We start from the raw sequence: 22518 nt of genomic DNA, 5'->3' as shown, positions 1-22518 counted from the left end.
AGCAATTATTTCTTGAAATACACTTTCTATCCCTTTTTCTCTCTCTTCTTCTGTTACCCCTGTAATGTGGATATTGTTCCTTTTGGATTGGTAACATAGTTCTCTTAATATTGTTTGATTCCTGGAGATCCTTTCATCTCTCTGTGTCAGCTTCTATGCATTCCTGTTCTCTGGTTTCTATTCCATGAATGGCTTTTTGCATCTCATCCATTCTGCTTTTACGTCCTTCCAGAGATTGTTTTATTTTTGTAGTCTCCCTCCCTACTTTGTCTGTTAGCTCTTGCATTTTTCTGTGCAGCTCCATCTGCATGGTTGTGACCTTTATTTTGAATTTTCTTTTAGGAAGATTGGTTAGGTCTGTCTCCCCAAGCTCCTTCTCAGGGGTTGTGTGTGTTAGTCTGGTCTGATCAAGTTCTTCTGACTTTTCATGGTGATAGAGGCAGTTGTGGGGAGTTGGCGCATGTGTCAGCTGGGAGAATATCCCTTCTTGCTAGTTTGTGGCCTTCCTCTCCTGTGAGAACAGCGACCCCGTAGTGGCTTTTGCTGGGCAGCTGCATGCAAATGTGGCCTCTAAGTCTGGCCCGAGCGGCTGCTCTCGGTGTGGCCAGCCTCAGGTTGCTGCTGCACTATGGCAGAGCTTCGCCGGAGGGGGAACGTGCCGGAGGCTGTTGATCGCCGTGAGGGGCCTCCAAGCTCTGCTGCTGCCCAGGGGGTTAGGGCACCCAGAGTTCCCCATGATTCCCAGCTTCTGTGCTGAGCACACCAAGATGCTTCCGTCCAGCTGTGGGGCCCCAGTCCCTTAAAGACTTTCAAAAAGCACTCGCTTTTCTTTTGTCCCAGGGGCGCCAACTGCGCTGACCCACTCGCAGGTTTTACTGTTCTGTTTCCCTAGTGTCCAGCACACGTGTGTGTCTACGCTCCCAGTTTGGATGACTGGGGCTGGGTATTTAGCAGTCCTGAGCTCCTTCTCCCTCCCCGCTCCGACTCCTCTCCTCCCGCCAAGGAGCTGGGGTGAGGGGCACGCTCGGGTCCCACCGGGCCGTGGTTTGTATCTTACCCCCTTCGTGAGGCGCTAGGGTCTCGCAGATGTAAATGTAGCCTGGCTGTTGTACTGTGTCTTCTGGTCTCTCTTTTAGGAATATTTGTATTTGTTGTATTTTCAAAAATATACGTGATTTTGGGAGGACATTTCTGCTGCTCTACTCTCGCCCCCGTCTGCGCTCCTCCTCCCTCTGTGTCTTTTGATTGGTGCATTTCCTGCATTTACATTCAGAGTAATTATCGATAGATAATGATCTTATTTCCATTGCAGGCTTTGGATTCATGGGTACCATAGGTTCAAGGATAGCTTCTTTGCTATCTCATCATCTAACATTAACTCACTTATGCTGTTATAAATACAGTGTGGTGATTCTTTATTTCCTTCCCTTCTTTTTCTACCTCCTCCACTCTCTGTGTGTTAGGTGTTTAATTCTGTACTCTCTTGTGTCTCCCTTAACTCCTTTTGTGGATAGCTGATTTTATTTTTTGGCTTTAGTTAGTATTTGTTGTGCTTTCTTTGGTGTGCTTTTATTTTCTCTGGTGCCATCTATCTAGCCTTAGGAGTACTTCCATCTAAAGCAGTTCCTTTAAAATACACTGTAGAGGTGGTTTGTGGAAGGTAAATTCCCTCAACTTTTGCTTATCTGGAAATTGTTTTATCCCTCCTTCAAATTTAAGTGATAATCTTGCTGGATACAGTATTCTTGGTGCAAGGCCCTTCTGTTTCATGCATTATATGTATCATGCCATTCTCTTCTGGCCTGTAAGGTTTCTGTTTAGAAGTGTGATAATAACCTGATGGGTCTTCCTTTGCAGGTGATCTTTTTTCTCTGGCTGCTCTTACTACCCTGTCCTTGTCTTGTCTTGTCTTTGATCTTTGCCATTTTAATTATTATGTTTCTTGGTGGTGGTCTCCTTGGGTCCCTTATGTTGGGAAATCTGTGGGCTTCCATGGTCTGAGACTATTTCCTTCCCCAGCTTGGGGAAGTTTTCATCAATTATTTCTTCAATGACACTTTCTATCCCATTTTCTGTCTCTTCTTTTGGTACCCCTATAATGCGAATATTGTGCCATTTGCATTGGTCACATATTTCTCCTAAGTGTTCTTTCATTCCTATAGATCCGTTTATCTCTCTCTGCCTCAGTTTCTCTGTATTCCTGTTTTCTATTCCATCAGCAGTCTCTTGCACCTCATCCAGTCTGCTCTTAAGTCCTTCCATTGTTTGTTTCATTTCTGTTGTCTCCCTCCAGAAATCATCCCTTAGCTCTTGCCTTTTCTCTGCAACTCCATCAGCCTGGTTATGACTTATTTTGAATTCTTTTTTAGGAAGACTGGTTATACTGGTCTCACCAGGCTCTCTCTCTGGCGTTTGAGTGCGTTTTGACTGAACCAGGTTGTTCTTCCTTTTCATGGTGATAGAAGTGATCACTGGCGAGTGGTATGTGTGTCAGGTGTGAGAACAAAGTCCCTTCCTGTTTTCTGGTCACCTTGCCCTTCTCTGCTTCCTGTGCCGGTTAACTGCACACAGGGTGGAGTCTGTGGGTTAATCCCCTGAGCGACCTTGGTTGGGTCGGCCCTCAGGATAGCCTTAGGCACTGGCCATGGTTGCAGGCGAGCTGCATGTGTTCTCCTGCGAGAAAGGCGCCCCTTTGTGACTTCTGGACTTTGCAGCGGCTTCATTAAGCTTGTGCCAGGCATCTGCTGTGCACAGGGGGCAGTTTCTGGGTCTGACTCATTTAGCTGTGCGCTGGGAGAAGATTCAGTGTGGTTGCTGTGAGTGGGGCTGCTCCCCTGCGGGTCTGCAGCAATGGTGCATCAGTGGTTTGCTTGCAGTGCCCACTGGGGGGAATGAACAGGCTGCTTATTGCTTTGATGGGCTTCGGAGCTGTGTTGCTACCCAGGGGGTTAGGGCGCCTGAAGTTCCTTCACATTCCCAGCCTGCTTTTCTGTGTGTACCAGGACGATTTAGTCCACCTGTTAAACCCTTGTCTCCTTAAGACTTTTAAAGTGCCTGCTTTTCTTTTGTTCCAGGGCAGCAAGCTGTGGGGACCTGTTCATGGTCTCCTTCTCGGAATTTACTTTTCCGTTTCTGTCATATCCCGTACACCGTGCAGTGTGGGTCTGTGCTCCCAGTGCAGATTACTAGGGCTGGTTGTTTAGCAGTCCTGTGCCTCCACTCCCTCCCCAGGCTGATTCTTTTCCTCACCCCAGTGAGCTGGGGTGGGGGGAGTGCTCTGGCCCCACCGTATTGCAGCTTTGTACCTTACCCTTTTTGTGAGATGCTGAGTTTTCGCAGATGTAGATGTAGCCTGGCTGTTGTACTATATCTTCTGGTCTCTCTTTTAGGACTAGTTGCATTTGGTGCATTTTCCAAATCTGTATGGTTTTGGGAGGATATTTCTGCCGCCCTACTCATGTCGCCATCTTGAGTGAGTCCCCTCGTGGTTTTAATTTGCATTTGCCTGATGATTAGTGATGTGTCACATCTTTTCATGTGACTGCAGGCCATCTGTATGCCCTCTTTGGAAAATGTCTATTCCGATTCTCTGCCCATATTTTAATGGGTTCTTTGTTTTGTAGTATATTTATCCAATATATATTGGATGTCAGCCCCTTATCAGATACATCACTTTCAGATATGTTCTTCCTTTTACAGTAAGTTGCCTTTTCATTTTGTTGATGTTGTCCTTTCCTATACAGAAACTTTAGATCGATGAAGCCCCTCTTGTTTATTCTTTGTTTAGTTTCCCTTGCCTGGGGAGGTGTGTCGAGAAAAAATTTACTCTTGCTGATTTTCAAGAGATTCATGCCCATCTTTTCTTTAAAAAGTTTTGTGCTTTCATGCCTTTAGGTATTTAATCCATTTTGAATTAAGTTTTGTGCATGATGTTAGACAGTGATGCAATACCATTCTCCTGCATGTAGCTGTCTGGTTTTCCCAGCACCATTTATTGAAGAGACCTGTCTTTTCCCCATTGTATATTCTTGCCTCTTTTGTCATATTTTAATTGACCATATAAGTGTGGGTTTATTTCTTAGTTATCTGTTCAGTTCCATTGATTCATATATTCTTGTGTCAGTACCATACTGTTTAATTCACTGCAGCTTTGTAGTATAGCTCTTGACCCCCAGCATTGTTCTTCATTGTCAAGATTTCTTTGGCTCTTCAGGGTCTTTTGAGGTTGCATATAAATGTTAGGATCTTTTCCTCTAGTTGAGTGAAAAATGCCATTGGTTTTTTGATAGGGATTGCATCGAATCTGTAGGTTGCTTTGGATAATATGGCCATTTTAACAATATTCATTCATCCTATCCAGTAGCACGGGATAGCTTTCCATTTATTTGTGTCTTCCTCAATTTCTTTCATCAGTGTCTTAGAGTTTTGAGAGTACAGGTCTTTATCTGCCTTAGTTGAATTTTATTCCCAGTGATTTTATCCTTCTTGAGGCAATCATAAATGGGATTCTTTCTTAAATCTCTTCCTGGTAGTTCATTTGTATGTGTAAATGTGGCAGATTTTTGCGCATTGGCTTGTTTGCTGTGACTTTTACTGAGTTCATTTATTCTAGTAGTTTTTTGATGCAGTTTTTAGGGTTTTTTCTATACAGTATCATGTCACCTGTAAGTAGGGGCAATTTGACTTCTTCCTTACCAACTTGGATGCCTTTTACTTGTCTGGTTGCCGTGGCTGGGACTTTCAGGACTATGTTTAATAAAAGTGACAGTGGGCATTCTTGTCTTGTTCCTGACCTTAGAGGAAAAGCTTTCAGCTTTTTGCAATTCAGTGTGATGGCAGCTGTGAGTTTGTCATATGTGGCGTTTGTATTGTTGACGTATGTTCCCTCTAGACACACTTTGTTGAGTCTTTAGCATAAAAGCATGTTGGGTTTTGTGATCCTTTTTAGTGCCTATTGTGATGACGATAGTTTTTGTCCTTCCTTTTGTTAATGGTATGTGTCACATTGATTTGCAGATATTTCGCCATCTTTGCATCCATGGAATAAATCCTACTTGTTCTTGGTTAATGAGTTTTGTAATGTATTTTTTAATTCACTTTGCTGCTAATTTTTTTGAGGATTTTCACAAATGTGTTCAAGGATGGTGGTGTCTTAGTGTTCCTTTTTTGTACTGTTTTTGTTGGATTTGGTATTGGGGTGATGCTGATCTAAGAAAAAGGCATGAAGTTTTCCTTTCTTTTCAAGGTTTAGAAGTAGTTTGAGAAAGGTAAATATTAACTGTACTTTAAATGTTTGGTGGAAGTAATTTTGAAAGCCATCTGGTCCTTGACTTTGTAAGAATTTTTTTTTTTTTTGATTATCAGTGCAGTTCCTTACTGTCAATCTGTCAGTGGAGATTTTCTATTTCTTCTGTCTGGTTCAGTTTTGGAATATTGTGCATTTCTAGGAGCTTTTTATAACGGCCTCTTGCAGTCCTTTGTGCTTCTGTTGTGTCAGTCGTCACTTTCATTTCTGACCTGAGTTGTCTGTGTTCATTTACACATGGCCGTCCCTTTGCCTCGTCTCCACTTGTTGATGGTGGTGGACTCTAAATAAGAAAATGGAAGAATAAAGTCTAAAGGCCCTGTTTTCTGTGTGGAAGTGCTTTCATTTCTTTGGCGAGGTTCAAGTTTCTGTAATTTTGTTGGGTCCATTTGTGAACTCTCTGTTCTATTTCATTTATTTATGTGTATTCATTTATTTTTTTATTTTTATTTTATTAATCAGGAGAAAAGAACTACAATTTATAGTGTGGCTTGACATTTAAATCAGAAGTTTTCATCTAAACACACCTGCCCAATAGAAGGGTGAATGACCTGGGGAAACCTCTGATAGGTGTTTGTTCTAGACATCAACGTCAAGACAGCTGGGTTTTTTAAATGGAGGGTGTCAAGCACACATTTGGTTTTGCCTGGTAAAGCAGGTTATTAGAACTAGTTTAGTTTTAGGTGTTTGAAAATACTCAGGCTAATGAAGACAGGTTTACAGAGCAGGATAATACTGTAGAATGGAAATGCAATTTGTCCACTTAATCTAGTGCAGTTTTATAACTATCTAATATGTAAGTTGCTTGCCTCCTGAAATTGGACTGTAAGCTTGGCAAGTCTGTTATCCACTTGCAGCCAGGAGGATCCTTGTTGTTGGAGCACAGATAACAAACAGGGCAACTAATAAGATATGTTCTGTTATTTTTTTTCTGGAAGTTTGGTAGTTAGTTTGATGATTTTTTAATAGCAAGGCAAAATCTAATTTCTTAGTCATCTTTTGGATTCATTAAGATGAAATAGCTGCTTTGGACAGTTACCATGAAGTCTCAGTCAAGGGCTGTCAAGTTCTGTTTCTTCAGTGGTTTCTATCAGGGCAGAGAAGGTGGCAGTGCCTTTGTGTTTGGGAGACTTGTTGTTTGGGGTCATTCTGATGCCAGGGTTCTTGTTCACGAAGCCGAAGAATGAGCTTCATAAACACTCAAGGTAGGAGAGCAAGGTACAGGCTTTTATTTAGAGATAAAGTGAAAGGACAGAGCTCCTGGCTCACACCAGGAGGGGACAAGAGAGTCCCTGTGTGTATTCATTTTAAAATATGTTCCTTTGATTATTGTAGCTGTGCAGTTAAGCGTGAAATTTTAACATTTGAGTTCAACTTTTTCTTTATCATTGTATAGATGAACAGGTATTCAAATGAGTTGTCAATTTCTGCAATATAGTGTGGTACGGTTATTGTTGGGATTACTTGGGTTCTCTAAGTCAATTTGAGGAAAATGGACATCTTAGTAATGGAATATTGATCATGGGCAGTATATCTCAGTAGTTTTGTTTTTTCTTTCATTGCTGTCAAAAATGTTTCACATGTTTTTCCCCAGATATCTACAAGTATTTTGTTGCATTTATATTTGAGCATTTGTATTTTTGCATTTTTTAGTTTTGGTGGATATAAATGATACTGTTTCTTACATATTCCAATCATATGTTAGTGGTTGACTGAAAATCAGAAATTTTTATGTTCACTTTGATCTTAAGTTAATGGTATATGTGTAAAATCCCATCTGGGCACAGAACATCAGGCTCCATTTCTGTTTGAACTTAACCATATATTTTCACTGAATAATCGTATATTGGATTTGAGCCCTTTACCAGGAGTTCTAAGAAGGGGCCCAACCATCAGTAGTGACTCTGTTTGAGCTATGGGATGCTGAACCTGCCTTTTCTGGCACGCATTGAGCACGTGTGCTCCTCCTGTGCACTCTGGTACGTTTGCTAGAGTGAAGACTTGAGCTTTTGTATCTGCAGGACCCAGGAGGCTGGGCTGCAACTTTGGGATGACTTGGAGCGCAGTCCACCAGGAGGAAAATGCGTCCCGCGTGGGGTCCTGACACCTGCAGATGGGGCTTTGCCATGATTTCTTCTGGATTTTTCTGTAAGGAGTGAGTACAGAACCTGCCATTTTCTGTCATATTCCTAAATGCTTCCTTTATTTAAATTCTCATATAGTATTGTAAAATTTTTTTTTTTTACTTGTGTTGCATAAAATTTCTTAGAAAGGTAAATAGGGCTGGTGTTATCTGTACAATAAAACTGTTATGAAAGACCAGAATTAGATTATGTAATAGCTCCAGGGTCTGGGGCATAGTGTGTGCCCAGAAAGAATAATATTTTGTTAATTTAAAATGCTTTATGGAAGCAGATCAATTGAGGAATGAGCCAGCTCTTAGAGCTTTGTGCCCTTGTGTGAATCATCTTTAAGGATCTGACCCTGTAATAATTAATGTGCAATGTTCCTCATTCACTGAGGGGTTCTAAGAATTAACTTTATATTATCGTGTATCATTTTGATTCAGGATTGTTTCTGTAGAGAAATGCCACTTCAGCATCATATACACAGTCATCAAATTCGTATCAAGACATGGGACCAGCCAGTCTTCCCTGCAACCTGAGGCAAAGAGAAAAAAGTCACACGCTAGTAAGTCCCTTCATTCACCTGTATTGTTACTTTTCCAACATTAATTGAGATCCACTGAAAAGTGGAAGTTTAAGTACATTAAAATTCAGAACATTATTTTGAGTTCTACTATTTTATTGATGCCAAACCAGAATTTAGTATGCTTTAATGTCCCTAGCTTTCGAAAAGCTAACTTATCAATATGTTAATATCCCTTGTAGCTTGTCATTTTCAAATGGGGTTATCATTGTGCTTGATGATTTCTCCTGAATTAGTGTTGAACATAATTTTTTAAAATTATCTTCATCCACTAATATGTTCTTTGCCAGACCTATGTGTGAATGTATTTGTTAAAAACATGCATAAATTAACCAAGGGAACATCTATCTATTTTGATACATGATTAGAGTGAGCAAATTTCATGAATCAGGTTTAGAACAAAATACGAAGATGTCTTTTTCTCCATGCCACCTACTGCATGCTGCTTTAAACCATCTAAGGTGAGGTTGTTACCAAATGAAACAAACCTGTTTCCACTCAGTCAACATACAGCAAAGCCAAACACTGACCTGAGCAGTGAAACCAGACCCTGACTTTGCGATGTGGTTTTTTTTAACATTGGGAAAGAAAGTGGGTGTTCCCCAAGCGAGGAGAACGGATAGCTAAAGCTTAAAGCCCTGCACTCACTACTGGCTTATAAGCAAGGGCTTATAAAGGTTATGGGAAAGGGTTGCAGGATGTGTGATGAGCTTGTGGCATTGTTCTGACGGGTCTGTGGTGAGGTGACAGGGGACTGTTTGAGGAGTGTTAGCTGTCAGCCTGGCTCCACTGAGGCTAGAGTCCACGTGCTCATTGTCAGGAGGTGGCTCGTCTGGTGGGGCCCAAATTCCGGTAAAACAAGTCAAGGATACATGAGTCAAGAGTCAGTCTGTGGCCTTGAGGGGGAAAGCAGAGCCCTGGGCCATTTTAGTTTGCTTTACCTTGGTTTGCAAACTCCCATTTTCTTTAATCTTAACTTACACATTCTGATTCCCATACTGTGGGTCATAATTGATGGACCCAGTCTTCTATATCAATGAGATGTCTGAGGGCCTTTATTAGACAGGGAATGCCTGCGCAGTTACAAAACATCTTTAGGACTGAAATCACCGTAATGCTTAAGAGCCAAAACAGTGGCTGCTTTTTCTAAATGACATGCATTTATGGAAAACAGATTTTCTCAGGTTCCAAGTAGAAAATCTGAAGGTACTTTACTTTTGTGTGTCTTGGTTTCTGAGATAACAGTGAGATGTTTCTAATCTCCTTCCTTCTTGTAATAATTGAAAACTCAAGTTTCTTTTTAGCATGCTCATTCCTTTACTTTTTTGGTCTATTTTGAGCTTCAGAAAATAATGTACATAAACCTTGCTTTAGCTTTACATTCCTCTAATATACTTTCTACCTAATGTTCTTTCTTGGTAAGCTAGATGACAAGCATTCTAATAAGCATGAGGAATTACATATTGTCCTGGTTTTTCACTAGAGATGTTTTTTAACCATTTGCTTATGATTCATATGATCATCTCATCATGATCAATTGCATTAAATTTGAGAGTCTTATCTGTGCCAGCGTGCTTCTGAGTTTAGCACTGTGTATGTTATGTGTTACAACTCCTGAGGAAGTTTTCTTAATTACTTAAGGAATCTAAAATTTTTGGACTATTAACAGGGGTTTTGTTTTAGTTTCTCATAACTATTGTATAGAATCTTTATTTTACAAGGGTGTCTATGTCTATAAAACCTATAGCATGCTGTAGGTTTTACTTCTTCTGAATTGTTTTCATGGAGGAAGCCTGACACAGATTCACCCACAGGGGAAGTAGGTGTACATTCAGGGGATTGTCTGCTTGAATTGTGGACAGTATCTGACCATGTAATTCAGATGCTTTTTACCAGTGCTTCTATTAATTCTCATAATGGTTAATTTCCTATGACATTGGAATAATTGAAATTCTCTTAAATATTTTAAGAGTATATGTATTATATCTCACAGTGTAATATTTCAAGTATACATATTTGTACTAAAGCCAGAAATATTTTCAATTTACTGTTTCTAATTTTCAAATTCATAAAATATATCTGTGTGCCGTAGTAAAGTTTTACACTCATACAACATACTTCCAAATCTGTGTCCTCTCATTGTTTCTTTTAAAAACGAGTGAACTAATAATCATGGTGCTTGATTAAATTGTCAGTTTTCAGGAGAGTCTTAAAATTGTCAGGAGACACCGAAAATTTATTTCCAGTACTCAAAATATTCCACAGTGCTAATTTGTATATAATTTAATAATGATTTTGTATCAAGATTTGGATTCAGCTTAGTGTATATTCTTTGATATTCCATATATTACCTTGTGAGTCATGTTAACCTGTGTCAGAGTGCACCGAGTACATGTAGTCCCCTACGGCAGCACAAAGGGGTTAGTCTCTTCGTCACATAGCCCACATGCCTCTGCACCATGAATTCCCCGCAAGGTCACGTTGCTCTTTCCTGCCGCTTACCCGGTAATTTGTCCTAAGAGAATCCCACCCCAGCAGAGCCGGAGTGGTAATCCTCTCTCTCCAGTCCCCTCTTCATGTTGCTGGGTCATACCTGCAGGGACAGACTCAGAGCAGCACCACGCAAGAAGCAAAATGACAGCTGAGACCCCTGCTTCCGTCCTCCGTCAGCCTCATGGAGAGGACTGGATGCAGCATTTTGGGGGCGCCATGGGCCATAACGGGAGGAGCGGCGGTAAGACGGAATGCCTGTGGCCCTGTCCTGGCCCTGTGGCAAGGGTTAGAGAGTTTTCACAGTAGCCAGGTGAGGAAAGGCATCATGATAGAAAAAGGGGTTTAAAGTTCTCAGTGTTTCCCCAGGCTCCACAATTTATCCGTCACACTGAAGGTACAGTAACAATACACTACTCATGTACTGCCTTCTAAATGTTCAGTTTTTTACAAGATTGATTAGCTTTAGCTTTACCACTTGGTTCATCTGGGGTAAATCAAGCTCTTCATCTGTAACATTTTGTGGTTAGATTGGCTTAATGGCATAGTATGAACACACTCTTTTAGAAGAGTGTTTTCAGATAATTTCAGACTTGCAGAAAACTTGCAATATCCCTGATATTCCTTCATTCAGATTTTCCAGTGGTCACTGCACCACTACATTTGCACCATCATAGAAAATTGTCCACTGTATTTTTCCAATTAGAGGCACAATTTACCACAGAAATACTACATGACCCACATTAGGAAATCAAAATTGTTGATAATTCTTACCTGCAGACAGACAAGCTTTAAATATCAGCAAGTGCATCAACTATGAGAAAAATATGTCTGCATTCTGGTCTTTAGACTTTGTCATTTTCGTGACCTCAGTTGGGTTAGAGTCCAAAGTTCTCCAACATCATTATGTGCAGGCTCAAGAGTCCTTGTCTTCTTGGCCTTAGAGGGGAAGCTTTCAATGTTTCACTGCTGAGTATAATGTTAACTATAGGTTTGTTGTATATGGACATTATCATGCTGAGGTTGTTCCTTCTCTGCTGTTTTTTGCAGGTTTTTATGGTAAAAGTATATTGTATTTTGTAGTATGCTTATTCTGACTCTACTGAGATGATGTGATTTTTTTCATTTACTTCTGCTAATCTCATGATTTGCATATTGAACCATCCTTGCCTCCTTGGGATAAGTGTCAGCTGGTCATGTGGGAAATCCTTTAATGTGACCTTGAATTTGGTTTATTAATATTTTTAGAAAATGCTCATCTATTTTATTATTATTTTTTTATTAAGGTATCATTGATATATAGTCTTAAGAATGTTTCACATGAGCAACAGTGTGGTTACTACATTCCCCCTTGTTATCAAGTCCACAACACATACCCCTTTACAGGCACTGTGCATCAGCATAGTAAGGATTTTGCATCTGTTTTCAATAAGAATATTGGTCTGCAGTCATGTTTTTTCATGGCATCCTAATCCGGATTGATATCAGGATAGTGGTGGCCTCATAGAGTGAGCTTGGAAGTGTTCTGTACTCTTCAGTTTTTTGGAAGATTTTGAGAAAGATTGACATTAATTCTTTAAGAGTTTGGTAGAATTCTCCAGCGAAGCTCTCCTATTACTGGAATCTCTTGTATAGCAAGTGTTCTCTGTCTTTTTTTAATTCATTTATTCATTCATCAAATATTTATTTTATTTTGGTATCATTAATATACAATCACATGAGCAACATTGTGCTTACTAGATTCCCCCCATTATCACGTCCCCACCACATACCACATTACAGTCACTGTCCATCAACGTACTAAGATGCTATAGAGTCACTACTTCTCTTCTCTGTGCTATACTGTCTTCCTCGTTCCCCCAACTATGTTATGGGTGCTAATCATAATGCCCATTATTCCCCTTCTCCCTACCTTCCCAACCACTCTCGCCAGTCCCTTTCCCTTTGGTAACCATTAGTCCAGTCTTGGTTTCTGTGAGTCTGCTGCTGTTATGTTCCTTCAATTTTTGCTTGGTTGTTAACACTGCACAGATGAGTGAAATCATTTGGTACTTGTCTTTCTCTACCTGGCTTATGTCACTGAGCATAATACCCTCTAGCTCCATCCGTGTTGTTGCAAATGGTGGGATTTGCTTCTTTCTTATGGTTGAATAGTATTCTATTGTGTATATGTACCACCTCTTCTTTATCCATTCATCTACTGATGGACACTTAGGTTCCTTCCATTTCTTGGCTATTGTAAATAGTGCTGCAATAAACACAGGGGGGAGTTGCATGTGTCTTTTTGAATCTGAGAATTTGTTTTCTTTGTGTAAATTCCTAGGAGTGGAATTCCCAGGTTACATGGTATCTCTATTTTGAGTTTTTTGAGGAACCTCCAATACTACTGTCCACAATGGTTGAACTAATTTACATTCCCACCAGCAGTGTAGGACTGTTCCTCTTTCTCCCCATCCTCGCCAGCATTTGTTGTTCCTAATCTTTTGATGTTGGCCATCGTAACTGGTATGAGGTGAATACTTTATTGTGGTTTTAATTTGTATTTCCCTGATAATTAACAATGTGGAGCATCTTTTCATGCCTGATTGCCATCTGAATTTCTTCTTTGGAGAAGTGTCTGTTCATGTCTTCCGCCTATTTTTTAAAAGGGTTATTTGCTTTTTGGGTGTTGAGGTGTGTGAGTCATGTATTTTGGGTGTTAACCCTGTGTTGGATATGTCATTTACAAATATATTCTCCCATACTGTAGGATGCATTTTTGTTCTGCTGATGGTATCCTTTGCTGTACAGAAGCTTTTTAACATGATGTAGTCCCATTTGTTCATTTTTTATTTTGTTTCCCTTGTCTGAGAAGATGAGTTCAGGAAAAAATTGTTCATGTTTATATTCAAGAGATTTTTGCCTATGTTTTCTTCTTAAGAGTTTTATGGTTTCATGACTTAAATTCAGGTCTTTCATCCATTTTGAGTTTGCTTTTGTGTATGGGATTAGACAGCAATCCAGGTTCATTCTCTTGCAGGTAGCTGTCCAGTTTGGCCAAAACCAGTTGTTGAAGAGGCTGTCATTTCCCCATTGTGTATCCATGGCTCCTTAATTATATTAATTGACCATATATGCTTGGGTTAATATCTGGGTTCTCTAGTCTGTTCTGTTGGTCTATGGGTCTGTTTTTGTGCCCATACCAAATTGTCTTAATTACTGTGGCTTTGTAGTAGAGTTTGAAGTCAGAGAACATGATTCCCCCAACCCTCCACTTTATTCTTCGTTCTCAGGATTGCTTTGGCTGTTTGGGTTCTCTATGGTTCCATACAAATTTTAGAACTATTTGCTGTGGTTCATTGAAGAATGCTGTTGGTATTTTGATAGGAATTGCATTGAATCTGTAGATTGCTTTAGCCAAGATGGCCGTTTTGACAGTATTAGTTCTTCTATCCATGAGCATAGGATGTGTTTCCATTTGTTGGTATCTTCTTTAATTTCTCTTGTGAGTGTCTTGTAGTTTTCAGAGTATATGTCTTTTACCTCTTGGTTAGGTTTATTCCTAGGTATTTTATTCTTTTTGATGTATATGTGAATGGAATTATTTTCCTGATTTCATTTCTGCTCATTTATCTTTAGTGTATAGGAATGCAAGAGATTTCTGTGTATTAGTTTTGTCTCCTGCAACTTTGCTGAATTCAGATATTAGATGCAGCAGTTTTGAAGTGGATTATTTAGGTCTTTTTATGTACAATATCATGTCATCTGCAAACAGTGAGAGTTTAACTTCTTCCTTATCAATCTGGATGCCCTTTATTTCTTTGTGTTGTCTAATTGCTGTGGCGAGGACCTCCATAACTATGTTGAATAAAAGTGAGAAGAGTGGGAATTCTTGTCTTGTTACCGATCTTAAAAGGAAAGGCTTTCAGCTTCTCGCTGTTCAGTATGATGTTGGCTGTGGGTTTGTCATTTATGGCCTTTATTATGTTGAGGTACTTGCCCTCTATACCCATTTTGTTGAGAGTTTATATCATGAATGGATGTTGAATTTTGTCGAATGCTTTTTCAACGTCCATGGAGATGATCATGTGGTTTTTGTCCTTCTTTTTGTTGATGAATTTTCTAATATTGTACCCTCCTTGAATCCCTGGAATAAATGCTACTTGGTCATGGTAGATGATCTTTTTGATAGTATTTTTGAATTCGGTTTGCTAATATTTTGTTGAGTATTTTTGCATCTATGTTCATCAGGGATATTGGTGTTTAATTTTCTTTTTTTGTGATGCCTTTCCCTGGTTTTGGTATTAGAGTGATGCTGGTATCGTAGAATGAGTTTGGAAGTGTTCCCTCCCCTTTTACTTTTTGGAAAACTAAGGAGGATGGGTGTTAGGTCTTCTCTAAATGTTTCATTAAATTTAGTGGTTCAGGCATCTGATCCGGGGGTTTTGTTCTTTAGGTAGTTTTTTGATTACCAGTTCTGTTTCGTTGCTGGTAATTGGTCTGTTCAGATTTTCTGTTTTTCTTGAGTCAGTCTTGGAAGATTGTATTTTTCTAGAAAGTTTTGCGTTTTTTCTAGGTTTTCCAGTTTGTTGGCATATATTTTTTCATAGTATTCCATCATCATTCTTTGTATTTCTGTGGTGCCCATAGTGATTCTTCCTTTATCATTTCTGATTCTGCTTACTTGTGTAGACTCCTTTTTTTCTTGTTAAGTCTGGCTAGGGACCTAATTTGTTTATTTTCTCTAAGAAACAGCTCCCAGTTTCATTGATTGTTTCTATTGTTTTATACTTCTCGATTTTATGTATTTGTGTTCTAATCTTATGTCCCTCCTTCTGCTGACTTTGGCCCTAATTTGTTCTTCTTTTTTTAGTTTCACTGTGAGTTTAGACTGTTTATATGGGACTGTCCCTCATTTCTGAGGCAGGCCTGTGTTGCAGTATACTTCCCTCTTAGGACGGCCTTTGCTGAGCCCCACAGAGTGTGTCAGAACAGACTCCTGTAAGTGTCTGGCCAGCTAGGCTGAGGGACGGCAAGAAAAATGGCCCCCCGCAGCCCCTCTTCCCCTGGATACATCTCCAGGATATCCCATCCCTCTGACACACATCCCAGTGTTAATCAATAAATCACATATAATTTAGGTGCTTTGCAAACTGCTGGGTCTCAGATGGGTCATCAGCACTCCCGCCCTCCAGGAACAGAGGCCAGGCCTCCGCGAGTCCTCTGGCCGTCCCAGAGTCAAGCCCCACTGATCCTCAGAGCCAGATGGCTCGTCTTCCCGGGGTGGCCCTGGTGTAGGCTTCATTCCCCTCACCCCCCATGCTGCCTGCTCCCTCTCATTCATGGGGGGCGGGGCAGGACAGGAGATGGGGCTGACCACAGCTCTGCCCTTGTACCCTTCTCAGTGTGGCCTCTTCTCGTCATTAGCTATGGAAGTTCTGGTTTGTCTTTAGGTTATTTCCAGAGTGGGTCATATTGCATGTAGTTGCCTAGGTGTGTACATGAGAAGAGGTGATCCCAGGGATTTTCTGTTCCACGGTCTTCTCAGAATCCCCTCTGAAGCCTACTTTTCTAGGCCTTAATTCCCTCATCTGCAATGTGAAGAATATATATAGATTTATTAGCAGGCCTTTAAGATCAGTTGTCTTTTAGGTATGATTCCAAGTCTTTTTTATAAACTAATTACCAGGAAATAAAGGATTCTGAAAGTACACTTATAAATAGAAAGGTGGTTTTTTTAAAAAAAGAAGGTAACTTTGTTTTATTTGAGCTATGGTTAAATTTACTGAAAATTGTTTAGCCAGAAATAATTTGGTAAATGATCAATTCACTGAATGACTAACAGACCTAAAACCGTCAGACCAGATACCTTAATCCAGGTTTAAAACATTCACCACAGGTATTTCAGGCAAGGCCTAGAATAGGTACAGTTCCAATTTCTGAAAAATGTAAGTTCATTCATTCATTTATATAACATTGATCAGTCAGGAAGTACTAGGCATCCCAAATATTAATGTGCGAAATTGACAGTTGCCTAGGACTGCAGATCTGTGAGGAAATACTTGAAGCAAAGGTTTGGTGATACTAAAAGTTAAAGAACAAAACAACAGCAAAAAAAAGTCTCAGTAAGTTGGCAGATCATTCAGTGAAAGCTGACTTTTGGTGGATTGGGTTTCCTCATTTACTTATTTACTGCTTTCCCCCCCATTAAACCATCCTGAAGTGTATAAACTCAAACAAAAATGGGAGCAACAAAAGGAACATAAAAACAGCGATGATATAAAAGTAGAAGTGAGACTTGAGCACACGTCCTATTAAGACCTGAACACGGGCCGGTGGACAGGGGACTCTGGCTGTTAGTGAGACAGGAAGTCCAGTTACTTAGACAGCTCAGTGTCCAGAAGGCACAGTGAACACAGACCAGTTGCTCATGAGACGTTCAGCTATACTTTGGAGTATCATTTATGAAGAGTAACAGGAGTGTTGAAATAGAAACTCATATTTAAATAAAATTTCATAATCTTAAAAAAATTCTGAATAATGGAAACATTCTAAAATCAATTCATTTGAGGTAATTTTTTAAATCTTGAAATACTTGAAAGCAATAAATTTATTTGCCATTTTCCTCAAGTATTTCTCCATCTTCTATCTTAACTTCGTTCAGGAAGAAAACTTTAGTACTCTTTCCCTTTTCCATGTTACTGAGAGGCCACTTGAGACCTGCCTGGTCTCCAGTCGGGCTTCTCTCCCTCACATGCAGGCAGTCCTCTCCAAGAAAAGGGCCTCATTATTTACCTGCTTTTCTAGCTCTAATTCTCAGGCCCTAACTCAGACCATCTTTATTTTGTTAAGTGGAGATTTTGAGTCAACTTTCTGTCCCGACCTCTGCATCCTTTTTCAGACTCATCACCTACTCAAGGTAAGGTTCTGGGATCGCCTGAGTCAGAGTGACCTGAGTCTGAGGTCCCAGTTAGAGATGCTTGTCCTTTGAGTAGAGGACACTCTCCAACTTAACCTCTGTAGAGAATGTGCCTGTATAGAGTAGGTGCCTCAAGTGTCTTAAGTAGTGGAAACCGTCTTTATGACGACACATTACAGCCTAATAGTATACTGGTATGTGTTACAGTGTAGAGTGAATTTTACTCATTTACTGTGATTATTTCATTAAGTCTGAAAAAACATAAACCTTTTTTTTTCTTCTCTCTCACCATAGTATTTATAGAAATGAATGTGTTACTGCTAATGATTTAAATTAATTACTGTAGAAAGAACTATAATGGTATAAAAGGCTTGATCTGTCACCATCTCTATCTTCTTAGTCATCTTTTTTCTCTTTATCCTGTTTCTTTTGAATCTTAAGAAAGATTATTTTCAGGAACCATTTACTATCTTAGTCTTAGAAATTAAAAAAAGAATAAACTCTTTTTCATGCATAATTTCTGAATGATGAAAAAGCATACGAATCAAATGATGTAAATTGTATTTGCTTTTTCAAAGGAAAAGTTTACTGAGAAAAATACTTATTTTTTTCGTCACCCACAATTGTTTTGACTGTTCAGTGAATTAAACTTTTAATACAAGCTTGAGACTTTCCTAACAATCCAGTTCTCATTTTATGAAATCCTGGAGTCAGAGGATAGCCTGGTTACATGAAACACCCTTAGAAAGTTTTATTTATAAATGCCAAAAGCAAAATGTAAATGATGTCATTTGTCAGGTGAATTTTGGGCATCCACATAATCTGTTCCTTTTTGGACACAGGTATATTTTCCTAACTGAGTAAAATATAACTATTAAATATTATAACTGGATTTTAAAAAAAGATTAATTGATTGAACCCTTGAAATTGAATCAAAAGCTCCCCATGCTGGTGAACATAAAGCTGTTCTTCTGGCTTCCTTCTTAGAATTTTATGGTGTAAAAATGCAGTTAGTACAATGGCTGATCCTACTGACTTCATTTGAAATCTCAGCAAAAATTCTGTCCTCAGAATTAATATTTAAAATGGGAATTACTGAAAAGATTTAGTATAGATAATTTTTTTGACATGTAGACACTGAGTATATGCATTGGTTGTTTCCGTAACCCTGCTATAGCGTCATCTTGACTGTGCTTTCATGCCTGAATATTGTGATCAGTGTCAAGTAGAAAAATGTCTTTGTAATAGCAGTGAAGTACATGTAGTGGCTAAGACCCCAGGTTTTAGAGAGAGACAGTCCTGGGTTCAAATCACACATTTCTGTTCCTTATTGCCAGTGTACTTCAGGAAACGATTTAACCTCACTGGGCCTGTGATTTCCTCAATGGTAATATAGGGACAGTAAAACCCACCTTCCTAGGTAAAATGATTATGAAGATTAAAGTAAGCAGTGCATTCAAAATGCCTCTGACAAAGCACCATGCTTGGACTGTGGGGTGTAACTGTGATCCATGATGGGGGCAAGAGCAGTGCTTGTGTCCATGGCACCCACTGTGTGAGGTCATAATAGGCCATGATTCTGAGCCTGGCACCACAGCATAAAGGGCAGTCAGGACTGCTGGCTCTGGCTGCAGAAGTGCCCAGAGTGGTTGAGGTTGAATCCTGCTTTGATATTCTTTGAAGGAATAAGAAACATTTAAAAAATTTTCTTAACCTTCACAGCAAAGGAATTCTCTGTGAAAAAAGAAGTATAAGGTAATGTAAAATTGTTTTGGAAAGGTTATTTTGAAAGGATGCTCTTCCTATGTCTGGATATACTACTTTGGACTCTAAATAATGTGATGTAACAGTGTATTTGATTTGATTGCCTTAGAGAGGACAACCAGCTCTTGATTATTACCTGTGCACTAAGCAGGCTTATTCCTGTAATACAATAGCCTTATGCTGGTGGATGTTTCCATAAACCTTTTCTTTTCTTCTCTCTCACCATAGTATTTATAGAAATGAATGTGTTACTGAAAGATTTAAATTAGTAACTGTAGAAAGGAGAATTATAATGGTATAAAAGGCTTGATCTGTCAACATCTCTATCTTCTTAGTCATCTTTTTTCTCTTTATCCTGTTTCTTTTAAATCTTAAGAAAGATTATTTTCAGGAACCATTTACTATCTTAGTCTTAGAACTTAAAAAAATAATAAACTCCTTTTTATGCATGATTTCTGAATGATGGAAAAGCATAGGAATCAAATGATATAAATTGTATTTGCTTTTTCTAAGGAAAAGTTTACTGAGAAAAATACTTTTTTTCCTCACCCACAATTGTTTGGACTGTTCAGTGAATTAAACTTTTAATACAAACTTGAGATTTTCCTAACAATCCAGTTCTCATTTTATGAAATCCTGGAGTTAGAAGGTAGCCCAATACATGAAACGACTTTAGAAAGCTTTATTTATAAATGCCAAAAGCAAAAATGTAAATGATGTCATTTGTCAGGTGAATTTTGGACATCAACATAATCTGTTCCTTTTTGGACACAGGTATATTTTCCTAACTGAGTAAAATACAACTATTAAATATTATAACTGGATTTAAAAAAAAGATTAATTGTTTGAACCCTTGAAATTCAATCAAAAGCTCCCCATGCTGGTGAACATAAAGCTGTTCTGCTGGCTTCTTAGAGTTTTATGGTATAAAAATGCAGTTAGTACAACGGCTGATCCTACTGACTTCATTTGAAATCTCAGCAAAAATTCTGTCCTCAGAATTAGTATTTAAAATGGGAATTACTGAAAAGATTTAGTATAGATAATTTTTTGACATGTAGACACTGAGTATATGCATTGGTTGTTTCCGTAACCCTGCCATAGCGTCATCTTGACTATGCTTTCATGCCTGAATATTGTGATCAGTGTTAAGTAGAAAAATGTCTTTGTAATAGCAGTGAAGTACATGTAGTGGCTTAGACCCCAGGTTTTAGAGAGAGACAGTCCTGGGTTCAAATCACACATTTCTGTTCCTTATTGCCAGTGTACTTCAGGAAACGATTTAACCTCACTGGGCCTGTGATTTCCTCACAGTAAAACCCACCTTCCTAGGTAAAATGATTATGAAGATTAAAGTAAGCAGTGCATTCAAAATGCCTCTGACAAAGCATGGTGCTTGGACTGTGGGGTGTAACTGTGATCCATGATGGGGGCAAGAGCAGTGCTTGTGTCCATGGCACCCACTGTGTGAGGTCATAATAGGCCATGATTCTGAGCCTGGCACCACAGCATAAAGGGCAGTCAGGACTGCTGGCTCTGGCTGCAGAAGTGCCCAGAGTGGTTGAGGTTGAATCCTGCTTTGATATTCTTTGAAGGAATAAGAAACATTTAAAAAATTTTCTTAACCTTCACAGCAAAGGAATTCTCTGTGAAAAAAGAAGTATAAGGTAATGTAAAACTGTTTTGGAAAGGTTATTTTGAAAGGATGCTCTTCCTATGTCTGGATATACTACTTTGGACTCTAAATAATGTGATGTAACAGTGTATTTGATTTGATTGCCTTAGAGAGGACAACCAGCTCTTGATTATTACCTGTGCACTAAGCAGGCTTATTCCTGTAATACACTAGCCTTATGTTGGTGGATGTTTTCCATGAGGAGACTTAAAGTGGGAAATCTGAAATATCACAAAAGTAGACAAAATAATGTACATCATGTACCTATCATCACTTTAGAAATTATCATATGAACAATATTGTTTTATATATATTCCCATCTTCTACTCCTCTTCCATAATTTGATGAAGCAAATCTTAGACGACGTACTTCATCTGTAAGTGTATCTAAAAGATAAGAACTCTTGTTTTCTACAAAAGTATCAGAATACCAAGAATATCATTATCATAATTAAAATGATAATTTCTTGATATCATCAAATATCAGAGATTGCTAAAATTTTCATTGTTTAAATTCTTAACTGTCAGAATTTCCGGGACAGTTTGTCTATTTGAATGAAAATCTAGGTAAGATACAAACATTGGGCATGTTTGATACATCCCTTAAGGGCCCTTTACTCTTCCCACAGTGTTTTCACTTCTTGAAATTTATTTGTTGAATAAACTAGGTAATTTGTGGGATTTCCTTCAGACTGGATTTTGCCGTGTAGTTTAGTATACACAGCAAATAAATTTTCCCTGTTGTTAAGTTATAGTGATTTAATCTAGAGGCTTAATCATTTCCAGGTTTGGTTTTTTGGGGAAGGGGAGGATTAGTTTATAGGTGAGGAAGTGAACCTCCATCAAGAGGCTGTCGGTCCAGTTGTCTCCCTTTTTTGGTGATTGGTAACCATTCAAATGTATTGCTTAGGTTCATTAATTCATCAGATACTGCAAATTGCTAATAGTCTGACTCTTACTTTCCTTCTTCATTTATTAGCTGTGTTTTTTCTGTAAAGAGAATCTTTTGTTTGTTATTTGGATAGCTTCATGTTTGGTTGACCTGATGCTCCTGAGAGCAATCCACAGAGGTGTCATCACTCAACTGATCTTTCCAAATACCTGCCAACTTGACAGTCATTATGGTTCAGAAATGGTGATTAAGATATATGTCTTTATATGTTTATAGGTACAGGTATATATCTGTCAGTGTATTTAAAGTTTAAATCATTAAAGTAAGAATACCAAGTGTACCAAAAGCCATGAACAATTATAAATGTAACTTGAATTAGAAAGTAAAATTTCTAAAGGTTACAACAGCTTTATAAAAATTAATATGTGCAGGTTTACCTAGAATTTTCTGACATATTGATCACTTGTGTTTATTTTGTTCATAATATTTTATTTCTATAAAATGTGAATTAAAAGGGAATGCAGTGGTGTCCTTTGAAAGAAGAGGACGCCATTCCCCGTGTGAGGGCAATGGACGCTCATGGAGGAAGACCACCGGATCCAGAGGGAGAGCGACCAGGAGAGGGTACCAGCGTGAGCCAGCGCAGCGGTCGGCCTCCTGATGTGGGCGGTGCTGAATCTGTAGGTAACACAGATGCCAAATTGCTAAGACAACTGCAAGCTCAAGGTAGGGAACATGCATTCGTCACTAAGAACTGTACTAAAATGTGTTAATTATTTGTACATG

The 22518-nt window shown here is 39.0% G+C and overlaps 1 protein-coding gene across 2 annotated transcripts in view; it reads left to right on the top strand.

Annotated features, from left to right (window-relative positions):
* Window positions 1-22518, top strand: part of LOC140846918 (bromodomain adjacent to zinc finger domain protein 2B-like) — a 195811-nt gene that overhangs the window by 103108 nt on the left and 70185 nt on the right. For both annotated transcript variants that reach the window (XM_073225239.1, XM_073225240.1), the window contains 3 exons: window positions 7327-7460; window positions 7875-7996; window positions 22248-22458. In XM_073225239.1, the coding sequence (XP_073081340.1) occupies window positions 7940-7996; window positions 22248-22458 (268 nt within the window). In that variant the 5' untranslated portion in view covers window positions 7327-7460; window positions 7875-7939. The remainder of the gene's footprint in view (window positions 1-7326; window positions 7461-7874; window positions 7997-22247; window positions 22459-22518) is intronic.

The sequence above is a fragment of the Manis javanica genome, chromosome 16 (assembly GCF_040802235.1).
Source record: "Manis javanica isolate MJ-LG chromosome 16, MJ_LKY, whole genome shotgun sequence".
Lineage (NCBI taxonomy): Eukaryota > Metazoa > Chordata > Mammalia > Pholidota > Manidae > Manis > Manis javanica.
Note: the sequence above shows the minus strand (reverse complement) of the source record. Positions and strands in the feature narration are given on the sequence as shown.